At 38.3% G+C, this 12,477-nt stretch overlaps 1 protein-coding gene across 1 annotated transcript; it reads right to left on the bottom strand.

Moving 5' to 3' along the window:
• Nucleotides 1–565: 565 nt before the first annotated feature.
• Nucleotides 566–6,358, bottom strand: LOC143881605 (small ribosomal subunit protein uS2-like). Its single transcript, XM_077384787.1, has 5 exons — nucleotides 6,092–6,358; nucleotides 2,774–3,036; nucleotides 2,486–2,683; nucleotides 1,330–1,537; nucleotides 566–949 (listed from the first exon to the last, which is right to left on the bottom strand). The coding sequence occupies exons 1-5, from the start codon at nucleotides 6,216–6,218 to the stop codon at nucleotides 846–848; spliced, it is 900 nt and encodes a 299-aa protein (XP_077240902.1). The 5' UTR covers nucleotides 6,219–6,358; the 3' UTR covers nucleotides 566–845.
• Between the last annotated feature and the right edge of the window lie 6,119 nt (nucleotides 6,359–12,477).

The following is a 12,477-nucleotide window of genomic DNA, read 5'->3' as shown; positions in this document are numbered from 1 at the left end:
GGGGTCCAACGGCGTCAGCAGATTGGGGTTGTCAGCAGCACGAGATCTAAATGTGCCAACTGAAAGACATTGACTCCTTTGAATAGAAGTTGATTACAATTTTGAAATCGTGAGATGAAGTGTTTTTGTCTGAAATTCAGGGGTGCCATCTGAAGATCCTTTTGCTCAGAAAACTGAGGGGTACCTTTCCATGTGGACTCTAAACTAATACCTTTCGAGATTGTAAGGTGGAACTTTCCCTTTTCTGTAGACGGGGCTCTTGAAATGTATAGATCTGATGGCAATGTAAGCTTCCTCTCCACTTTGATACTGCTACCACAAACAAAAACTCGATGTATTTTGTGCTCAAATCCTTGCTTGATTGAGCTCCGCCGGATGAATGTCAGTCTCATCACTCTCAGATGTTCCCAACCATCTGGTCACAATATAAACACCCCCAAAGTAGGTAAGCTGGGATCGAACCTGCAACCTCAAGGTTGAGAAACCAAGCCTCAACCAATGAGCTACAAGCCTACAAAACTAAACACCCCCAAAGTTAAATGCCATCCATAAATCAGCAACTAAATTACACCCCCAAAGTTAAATGCCATCCATAAATCAACAACAAAATTCCTCAGTTTCTTACCACAAGGCAAAAACATAAGAAACTCAAAACATCCAGGTTACCTGTATATTAAAATGAAGTACATTCCCCAGGAAAAGAATGCTTCGAGACTAAAAGAATTCATAAGAGCTCCACATAAAACCTAAACTACAAAACAGAACTAAATAACAGATGCGCAAAGAAGAAGAAAAGCCTCTGCTGCAGGATTCTGTTACAAACCCAACTTTGATACAAGTTTCCCTCACTGCCAGCCTGTCGGAGCATCAACAGGAGGAATGCCGTCTACAATGGGCGCAACCATTGGTGGTGCAGCGGCCGCATCCCATCCATCACCTGTGACTACTACTGTTGTCCATGAGAAAGTACTGTTAGTATAGTTAATAAATACCGAACAGTTACAATAAATAACATATCAAAGGGTACAAACAATAACAAAATTGTCACCAATAATCAACCGTAGTTATTCTAAAAATCATTAGATTCTGAAGTGATCTGCAACCAAGAGTAATAAATAGCCTATATCTAGGAACCATGAAATTCCAAAGCAAGAGTGGCACCCTATGAGAGGCTCCTGCAAGGCTGCAACTATGGATATTTGCATTTTCGTTTCCATGGCCTTCCCATATTATCTTCTAAAACCATTGAAATTTTGATCATCATGTGCAAAAATGTAAGGATCGCAGATATAAAGGGATCAAAGAAAGGTAATAGCTAACTATTCTGACCTGGATCAGGGGTCCAGTCAACACCAGGGACAGAAGGAATGGCAGGAGCCACAGCCACATCTGCTCCCCACTGGGCATCACCCATTTGGGCTGGCCACCCAAGAGCAGCTGCTGAAAATTCAGTGACTCCGTAATCAGGGGCCGCAACAACACCATCTTCCTCCTGTTCTTTGGCCTCTTCCGGCTCCCGATAGAAAAACAGATCCACCTGCATACACAACACCACCAGCATCAAAACCAAAACCAGCCACTTTATTTTTTTTTTAAAAACAATCAGTAACAGACACCAGTGAGATCACAACAAAGCTAGAAAATAGTGGAGTCAAGAAAAGGAAGAAGTTTTAATAAATTACTTTCACAATTACTGAAAGGACTGGCATATTTAAATTTCACATGGATTAATTAATAATGTATTCATTTTCAAAGAAAAATTAATAATGTATTAAAATCAGAATATATCTTTCAAGGGTATTTTGTTCATTATGCAAATTATAATGTATTCTGGGATATTAGTGATAAACTTAGAGAAATACCTAAGAACGGCTAGTCACATGCTTATTTTGTACTCATTTAAAAGAAAAATCCACACCTCCTGTTGAAAGATCTCAACTATTTAAACACCAAAAAGCCATGGATGTGAAACTGTGTCAATAGATAGGCGACCATTTTTTAACTAAATGTTCAGAGAATTTAACTTTGCGTTACATCATTAGAGGCCCAGGTTAGACACTTAGACTGTGTCATAAAATCTGATTGTAAATGGTAAATTTTTAGAAGTTATTACAAGAGTAATAGCTATAGTCCACATAACTTCGCTTTACATCAAGAGAGAAAATTTACAGTTCTGGAAAAAATCTGTGCGAAAATAGTTCACCAAATGCTGGAAAGCTCACATTCCATGGAAAATTTTCTCTGAATTCAAATAACCCCTACCAGACAGGAAGGGAATTCTAATACATATTTTTTCTTTTATTATTTCTGTTTTAGCAAACTGGTATCATACACATGAACACAAAGTCACTTTCGACAATGTACCATCAATAGAGACATGTCCGACTTCACTTGACATTGAAAGCCTTATTTACTACTAGCTTAGTAAACAGAGCAGTAAATATAAAACGAATGGTGGGAGCTGTTATTCAAACTTGATTCTTACCATCACATCCCATTTCTGTCCAGGAAGTATGGTACCACGCATCTGCAAAACCATCCTGGCTAACAGCCAGAACAGACAGCCAATGCTGTGCTTCCCCTTGTTGTTGGCAGGAATGCCAATGTCAACATACCGCATTGGGGAGTCTGTGTCGCAAAAAGCAATGGTAGGAATGTTTCCAAGGGCAGCTTCCTTAATAGGCTGCAGGAAATTTAAGGCACCAATGAGTACCAAATAGTTATGTACTTACGTCCATGTACCACACCAAAATTATATACTAGAGAGGTTTACCTGGTGATCAGTTCTAGGATCGGTGAGGATGAGAAGCCGAGGCTCACTGAATGACGTTTGAAGCTGATTAGTAAATGTTCCAGGTGTGTGGCGCCCTGCAATTGGATGAGCACCTGTGTACTGCGCAAACTTTAGAACTGCTCTCTGGCCATAAGGTCTTGCAGATTGAACAATGATCTCCTGAGGGTTTTCAATAGCAACTATAACCCTGGCAGCCAGCTGCAGTTTCTCCCATGTTTTACCAAGGTTTATGATGTAGATACCTGAGCATTAAAATCGAATGATGAATTGCAAAAGGGTGCCTGCAAATGTTTTTTGAATACATATCCCAGTAATAGGAAACAAAGTCTTCAATCTGTCTATACTGTAGGCATGCATTGAGTTCCATATTTTGATATGCTATAGGCATTATCTATTGTTTCAAAGATACACATGTGTGTGTGAGAAAACAGTTCATGCGCTCAAGCGCAGATAAGCTTATCTGTGCTCGAGTGCAAGAAACATGGTGGGCCCACATTTTTTGCCCCATCATGAATGGGGTGTGTACCAAAAATCAGCTCCATTGGATCATCCTAACCCTTCCATTTGTGGGGTGAAAAAGTGGGCAGATTTGTGGACAAACAGCATCTGTCCATTCCCCCCCACAAAACAATTGGACACCCTAAGATGATCCAATGTAGCTGATTTTTGGTACACACCCATCCATGATGGGGCCTTTCAGATGAATGCTTAGGATCACCCAAAAAATGTGGGCCCACCCTTGTTCTCTCTCTCTCTCTCTCTCTCTCTCTCTCTCTCTCTCTCTCTCTCTCTCTCTCTCTCTATATATATATATATATATATATATATATATATATATATATATATATATATAGAGAGAGAGAGAGAGAGAGTGTGTGTGACAGAGATGGTGGGCATATTACTTACAAGTTCTAACCTATATTGTAAAAAATAAAAAATAAAAAGGATAAAGCGATTAGTGGAAGGTGACTCTTCGAATGTGATCAGATGGCTTTCGGGATTGGTGGCTCCCCCTTGGAGGTTCTTAGTTTCTTTGAGGAGATTACTTCAGGTTCTTCTATTGTCTTTAGGCATGTTAGGAGATCAGCTAATGATGTAGCTGATTCTCTCACTAGATCAGGGGTGGTTAGGTTGGATTTGGAGTGGTTTGACTTCCGTCCTCCGTGAGGCTTTTGTTTTTCTTCTTTTTCCTATTGTAATCCTTTTGAACCATCTCGGTTCTTTTCAATATATCATATTACCATTTCAAAAAAAAAAAAAAAAGGATACAGCGAGCATAGTATAACATGTACCGTAGATAAACAACACATATTACAGCATAACCATACTCTTCTTCTTCTTCTTTTTAAAATGATTACAGCATAACTATATTCTGCAAAGAAAACTTATAACATATATCTCTATTGCTGGCTAAGATTATACATATTTAGCCAACACGTGTCCGGTAACCCACGTTACAACCAGAACAATACACTGAACTGTTCATTGCTGCAGCAAGAAGTAAATCTAAATTCTCCCCAATTTTGCAAAATATATGGACTTGGAAATCAGCCGAATTAAACAGATTTGCTTGGAACTACTCAAAAAGTGGGTGGTTCGTGAAAGACAAATATCAAAGGTGCATCTTTTGAGCTTCATTGCATATTTCTTTGTTTATTAGGTGTGCTAGTCATGATTTGAAAAATGTTAATCAGTTTTGGGTCAAAATGATTTCTGGGTCCAATTCCAATGCTATAAATAGCACAATAAGCATTCTAATAGTTTAACTAATCAACTTCACATCAATACTGCCCAATTTGATTATTTTAATCAAATATAAAAGATGGACCATTCACTTCTCCATTCTATCCATCTTGCCATGAAGGCTGGCCAGTGGAACAAATCATGTCACAACAATGAAAATTAACCATCAAAATCCCCCCAAGGCTAAGATTATGTCAACACTGCTAGGAAAAACGTAGAAGCTACATCAGGCAAAACCAGACTCTCCCTTTCAAAATCATTTGTTCAATCGGCAATATTTCTTTGCATAACTATATTATGCAAAGAAAACTTATAACATATATCTCATGTTATTGCTGGCTAAGATTATACATATTTAGCCAACACGTGTCCGGTAACCCACGTTACAACCAGAACAATACACTGAACTGTTCATTGCTGCAGCAAGAAGTAAATCTAAATTCTCACCAATTTTGCACAATATATGGTTGCACAATATATGGACTTGGAAATCAGGCGAATTAAACAGATTTGCTTGGAACTACCCAAAAAGTGGGTGGTTCATGAAAGACAAAAATCAAAGGTGCATCTTTTGAGCTTCATTGCATATTTCTTTGTTTATTAGGTGTGCTAGTCATGATTTGAAAAATGTTAATCAGTTTTGGGTTAAAATGATTTCTGGGTCCAATTCCAATGCTATAAATAGCACAATAAGCATTCTAATAGTTTAACTAATCAACTTCACATCAATACTGCCCAATTTTAATCAAATATAAAAGATGGACCATTCACTTCTCCATTCTATCCATCTTGCCATAAGGCTGGCCAGTGGAACAAATCATGTCACAACAATGAAAATTAACCATCAAAATGCCCCAAAAAAATCCATGGTGATTAGCTCCGCCTTGTAAAACAATAACATATGTTTTACACAATCATCCGTCACTCTACATTATACAGTAGACATAAAATACCTCATCATCCAAATCATACAATATATGCAACAAGGACAGATGTGCCCGAAACAACATGCCCAATACACTCAAATGAACATACAGACACATTATAAGAAATAATATATCTATAAAAAAAAACACCTAAAATTAGGATATGGATTATAAGTACTAGACCAGTGCTGAGCCATTTGACTCCCCGCTCATTTACATATGTGTCAACACTGCTAGAAAAAACGGAGAAGCTCCATCAGGCAAAACCAGAATCTCCTTTTCAAAAGCATTTGGTTAATCGGCAATATTGCATATTACGAACGACAAAGAGATTGAGACAGAATTCAAATACAAACTTCTAACCAAAAGAAGGTAAATTAAAAAAAAAATGTCATTCTCAGCTAAAACCTATGTTCCATAAATTCAACCCAAAATTGTATTTCATCAGCATCGATAGCACAAAGCGTACAAAACCCGAATCTCCCTTTCAAAAGTCTTTCCCCTCCACTCTTCTTATTACCCTCGGTACCCGCAGGAGCACATAAAACTTATCATATCTTTGTTTCCTAAGAAATCTACAGACGGGAAAAAAACAAAAAAAAAAACGCATGAAAAAAGAGATCTTTACCGTCAGTTCTTCTTTTGAAAACGTAGCGTTCCATCTGGAAATCGCAATTTTTGGTGCCGAGATGAACATCAGCGGCGAGCATCATCTGAATGTCCGCCTCTTTTTGCGATAATCCTTTCGTCGCCATGGCTAGGGTTTCGAGGTTCTTGATCAACTAGCGCTTCAATCTGAAGGGATTTTAGGGTTTCACCCAGAAGAATAGGTTTAGTTTGGGGTTTTTGCAAAAGAAGCCTTCAACTATGCAAATAGAGTCGCTAGGTTTGAGTGACTTTTGCAAATCAGGTCAAGCCAACGGTATGTGACCAAAATACCCACGGCATAATTTTTTAAACTCCCTGAAAAAGACCAAAATGCCCTGATACGTGGAAAGGCCAAAATTAACTATGTAAAAAGATGGAAATATCCATGACACAGATCTTATATGATTGGGCGCCATATAAACCCGTATTTTTCTAAATGTACGGTACGGCCCACTCTATAGGATGATCCAATTGGTCCATCTGTTGGGCCACCAGGTAATTAGGTTGTGCGCAAAAAATCAATTTCACAGGATGATCCTATAAAAGCTTCCATAATGTGCGGTCTCTCTATGGATCGGATCATCGGAGAATTAATTACGTTGGGGCCCAACAATTGGACGGATTGGATCATCCTATGGAGTAATAAGTTTTCAATCCAGCGTGTGGGAATTTCATTTCTATATATACCAGCTTTTTATGCATGGGTGTAAAAAGATGGGCCCACTCCATCAAAACGTGACATGTAAAATTGTGGACCCACGATGCACATGGGCTTGGTGGAAATTGTGGGACCTACGCATCAAAATATGAGGCAAAATGGCAGGCCCCACCCTTTGCATGGGTTTGAATTGAGCTGGTGGGACGGTGGGACCCATCCTATCAAAACACATCACTGACGTAATTTTCACATTTTCACATATAAGGACATTTTGGTCTTTTGCGAGTCAAAAAATCTGCCATGGGTATTTTGGTCACAGATTGATGGAATGACCTGATTTGCAAAATTCACCCAGACCTTGTGACTCTATTCGCAAATTGTGGAACTAGAAGACTCTTTTGGCAAATAAAGCAAAGCAGTAGACTTTTTTTCGGCAAAAACCCCTTCTTTTTTTCTAAGAATGAAATGCTGACCCCAAACCCTAGCATGGCTTGGAAAGTCCCTCTAATATATACATCGTTGTAAACCCTAGCATGTCTTAAAGAGTCCCACCAATATATACATCCTTCTACGTGAGATGATCTGAACCGTCGGTACTAATCATCACATTGATTGGACAATCCTGACCATCCATTGTTGGCTTTTAATTGAACTCTTAGACACCTGAATTTGTCAAAAGTCTAAAAACAATAGGGTATAATTTCATTTATATGGCTAGGATAATTTCTAGGATTGTAAAATCAGATTTTACAAGTTAAAACTTGCATTTTATAAGCACCTAGATTTTACAATCCTAAAAATTGTGGGGTATTCTTTATGTGAAATATGATTGAGAATACACTGGTGATGGATGTGCTTGTGAGATTGGGTTAGGCATTAGGCCCTGTTTATTTTGGATTATTGGCGCTCGAAAATTGTATTCAATGGGATTTTGATCGATTTAAGCCAGCTCCTTTTAAGACTCCATTTGTTTTGGATTATGAGAATTGATTGTGAGTCTAAAACCGATTACTGGACTCCTCACTTTGTTTTTTCACCATTTTATTAGTTTTAACTACGACGGCGACAGTACTCCAGATGCTATCAACATGCAATCAAAGTGTGTACGAACAGAGTGATTAAAATATGGTAGTGCAAACATCAGAAGCCATTTTTTTAAATACTCACATGTAAGATCGGCCAGTCGGCTGTGATGAAGACAAAATCTGCTGAAAAGTGATCCCGGGTGGCTGGTCTGACATGCAACAAACCATTTGCGAAATGCCTTCTGCGATGGACGCTAACAAATCCCATTATGAAGACTATTTTTGCAAATAAAGACTTCTTTTGCAAAAACCCTTTTTTATTTAAGTAGGGATTTTTTCTGGAATCAAGTAAAAAAAGGGGCAAGGGGACCTAGTCTAATAATATATATATATATATATATATATATATATATATATATATATATATATATATAATGTAATACAATAAGCTGGGATGAAAAGAAGATAGTTTTTTCCATTTTTTTGAAAATCACATGAGAATTACACGTCACATTTTTTGACTTTTTTGAACAAATGCACCCATTCAACTCATATAATTTCAATCCTACCCCCCCCCCCCTTTATGCTTTTAACAAAGGCACCCATTAAATCATATAATTTCAATCCTACCCCCTCCTTTATGCTTTTAACAAAGGCACCCATTAGAGCCATATAATTTTGATCTTACCCCCCTCCTTTATGGTTTTTTAATTAAAAAACTATAGGGTGATCTTGACCATCCGATTTAAGATAAGAAGAATTATGGAAACATCTATAGATTGGAGGGCTAGGATCGGCCTATGGAAATGATTTTTGGGGCACAACCTATCTATGTTGTGTTCCATCACATGGACGGTTTGGATCAACCTATGACGTGGTCCGTACAGTTCTTTGTCGGCCCGTGCATCGCACGGGTTTTTTACTAGTATATATATAAGTAAAACATAATCATGCACGTTGTGAATGCGCCACGTGCCACTCCCTCTATGTATCAATCTTATCATCTTTTAAATTCTCCATGAAATCTCTTAAAATCTTGAGACACGAAACAAATTCCCACTTCCCACGTCGTTTACTCCTTTTTTCCTTGATATTAAGCGCTTTATTAACACTGGAATTATCATTCTGGGATCAAGCTATTTTGGAACCCTCCCCGAATGGTAAAGTCTCCTTCGAGAGTGCTTGGAATACCGCCAGGATCCATAACTAGAAACTTCCATGGACCAAGACAATTTGGTGCAAAGGTCATATCCCCAGATACTCATTCACTGCTTGGCAAACCATGAACAATAGACTCAACGCTATTGATAGACTTTTCTTCCTTCGACAACTTAGAGATGCCAGGTGTTTTTTATGTCATCCATAACCGAGACAGTCATTCTTCTCTTTCTCTTTTTCTTATTGGGTTCTTGCTATTTTTCTTATTGGGTGTGGAGATCCATCTTATGGCATTTTAATACCCAAAGGAATCCGAAGAAGACGTTAGTGGAAGAGGAGCTCTAGTTCAGAAATAATTTCCCGGGTGCTCCTCAATCCTCTGTTGGCATCAAGTTAGCCTTCTCTACTGCTATTTACTACATTTGGATGGAAAGAAATAGCCGTATCCATGGAAAACCAACCAAAGCACAAAAAAAGATACCCATCATCGAATTCTAAGTTCAATTCGATACCGTCTTTAATTCCTTGGGCTCCATGATAATGACCGCCCTCGAGCTCATCAGATTGCCTTGAATCTCCATTGCCCTCTTCTGGTTCAGCAGCCCAAAAGTCAGCAATGTCAATGGAAGAAACCTGGCCCAGGGACTATTAAGCTAAATTCAAATGCTTTGCTGGATGGGGATCTAGCCTCCATTGGAGGCATTCTTAGAGATCATGATGGGACTCCGGTAGCTCTTTTTTTCTTTTTTCTTTATAGGTAAATTGGGGTTAGGCAAGACACCTACCAGATATCATAAAGAAAATGAGAGATACAACCAGAGGGGGGAGGACAAATGGTCCTAACAGGAGGGGGGAACAGGCTCCCACCTAATACAAGGAACAAAAAAAAAAAAAAAAAAAAAACTCTACAGCCAGAGGGGAAGGTATGGGATCCTACTGGTTATGACCGGGTATAGATGGTCCCTGAGAGGTCTTCTCCACCAACAGGGAACTCGCATCCATCCAAGAATTGGAAATTGAGGCAATTCACCTTGGAATTGATCTAGCTATCAGAAAGAATGTCTCCAACCTTTGGATCGAATTTGACCCCTCCTAGCAATCAACATCATCAAGGGCCTGTTCAAATGCCTTTGGAAAAAAAGACAGTCTGTTGGATAGAATCCATATCTTAAGAAGCCCAAATACGATTCTTAAGACTGTTGGATAAAATAGACGGATCAGATTTCTACAGATCTTATAAACAAATAATGAAAGAATGATATATGGCTTAGTTGAACCCAAAACATTTTACTTGAAATGAAAACATGTTACTCGACCTCAAAACAGTGCAAGTCGAAGCCAAAAATCCATATATTGTAAATTAAACCACAATTGAAATAAAATATAGAAAAACATATTGCATTTATCTCTTTTGATGGAAAAATATTTATGGGAAACCCGATTAAGAAGAAGAAGAAGGCTGAGTCGTGCCACTGGTCACTCTCCTTAAGAATCGTATCCGCATCCTACCGGTGCAACCGGGATCCGCGAACCGATGCTCCAAGATAAAACAGCCAAAGTTGGCTTTAGTCCACGTGCACTCGCTAACTGGTCCACCCAGAACCACCTTAGAATTGTGCTCAGACACGGAAGGAACAGAAGGAGATGGAGCAAAACCAGAAAACATAACCCTTTTTATGTGTAAACCTCTTTATTTTTCTGTTGGCAAAAGCCACCCCAAACGTAAACCCCAAAAACTCTTAGCCTTACCCAAATCGTATTCTCTTCTCCTTTTTATAGACACCAAAGTGTCAGTTGGAAAGAGCCACCATTTATGAGTATTAATGTTGAGAAAATGCACCATTAAGAGCCTTGAACGTTTCTCTTCCAACATTTATATTTGTGACCGTTGGAGATGAAACAGTTTTGCAACTTTAATAGGCGTTATTATCATAACCATTTAGCAATTAATGGGGTAAAATGAAAACCGTTTTGGGCATTAAAAATATTCTTTTCATTTAAAAAAACACTCAAAAGTCACTAGCTTTTGAAATAAGAGGGAAACCAAAATTCGAATCTTTTCCTCTAAATTTTAAAGACAAGGCAAAAATCACTTTTGGCTTTTCAAGTTCTTTAAAATTTCTAACACAGTCGCTTTACAAGATAAAAATTAAGCTCGGCTGACAATCTCCCACGTTTGGAGAGAAGCAAACAGAGGAGCCGACTTCCTATCACTTTCTCTTCAAATGTTAATCCCCAAACTATTCATGGACTAGAGCTGCAAGCTGTTTTTCACGGAATATGTGTCGCTACTCAGCCCTAAGTTAAAAATCTTTGGATTGAAATTCACTCCCTTCTTGCTGTCCATATCATCGAAGGGAAATTGGACTGCCCGTGGAAGCTAAAGCCTCTGCTCTTTAATATTCAAATGAACCTCAGATCTCTCATGTCTTGGAAATTTTCACATATATGGAGGGAAGGTAATGTCGTGGCTGATTTCTTATCCAAAGTCTCTTGCCCCATCAAAGGAGAACTTGTAGACTCTAAGGCCATTCCCCCTGATCTTACAAGGCTTATTTCTTTGGACTCTTCGGAAATGTTCTTTAACAGATTGTAATTCTCGTTTTCTTTTCTTTTAATGATTTCTGGTCGGGGTGTGCCTGACCCTAGGTTACTTACCAATAAAAAAAGGGGAATGATATTTCCCCCCCTTTGACGGATAAAATCCCCCCGCCCTCTAACGTTATTCGTTAAGTTTTAAAGGCAAAGAAAAACGTTAAAGGGGGTGAATTTATCCTCAAGCAGTGAACCAGTCTCACAGAAACCGTTAAAGGGGTGGATTTTACCCGTTTAGGGGCGCGGGGGGGGGGGGGGGGTATCAACGCCCTAAAAAAAATACTCTTTACTTTTACCTGAACGCAAAACTACACAAACTATTGGTCTTCTCTTTCAATACATCACTTTCAAAATTCATTTCAAACTTAATGACTTTTAATCATCCTTTAATTTAGGAGTTACACATTATTCTCTCTAATGGAATTTAATATTTCTTTTGATTTAGCAGTTCAATCCTAAAAAATTCTCTATGAATCATTTCTCCATCTCTCTCACAAAACACATCCCTTTTCAAGTGTAATGGCGCTTAATAGTTACCTTCTAAAAAAATCTCCTCTTTATCGTTTCTCCCACTTTAAGGTTCGTAACTCATTTTTCTTATTTTCCATCTTTCTTCTCTCTTCAACTACTCTCTCTCTTTTTGTTGCACGAGTTGCCCCACTAGTTATAAACTTATAATTCCAAAAGTTCAAAAGAATGTGGTTACAATCAAGGTTTTAAATTTCAGTTTCGGCCCTCGCAGAAATTGAAATTTCAGCCAAAATTTGGTAAAAGTGCTCGAAATTCGGTTTTTTGGGCCGAAATTCTGTAAAGAAATAAAAATTTAATATTTAATTCGGTATATTTCGGGAATTTCGGCTTAAGAACGTTTTGGTTTCCGGTCACGACTAAAATCCGAAATTTCGGCCGAAATTTAAAACCACTCAAACA

Source organism: Tasmannia lanceolata, unplaced genomic scaffold (assembly GCF_043159265.1).
Source record: "Tasmannia lanceolata isolate RefF3 unplaced genomic scaffold, GAP_Taslan_0.1 ptg000007l, whole genome shotgun sequence".
Classification (NCBI taxonomy): Eukaryota; Viridiplantae; Streptophyta; class Magnoliopsida; order Canellales; family Winteraceae; genus Tasmannia; species Tasmannia lanceolata.
Note: the sequence above shows the minus strand (reverse complement) of the source record. Positions and strands in the feature narration are given on the sequence as shown.

Bases quoted from the DNA above. Each gene is read 5' to 3' on its own strand.
- LOC143881605 (XM_077384787.1), bottom strand. From the start codon at position 6,218: ATGGCGACGAAAGGATTATCGCAAAAAGAGGCGGACATTCAGATGATG. The intron at 3,037-6,091 runs GTAAAGATCTCT...TTTAATGCTCAG, and splicing joins TTTCAAAAGAAGAACTGACG to GTATCTACATCATAAACCTT. The intron at 950-1,329 runs GTCAGAATAGTT...CATGGACAACAG, and splicing joins TGACTGGACCCCTGATCCAG to TAGTAGTCACAGGTGATGGA.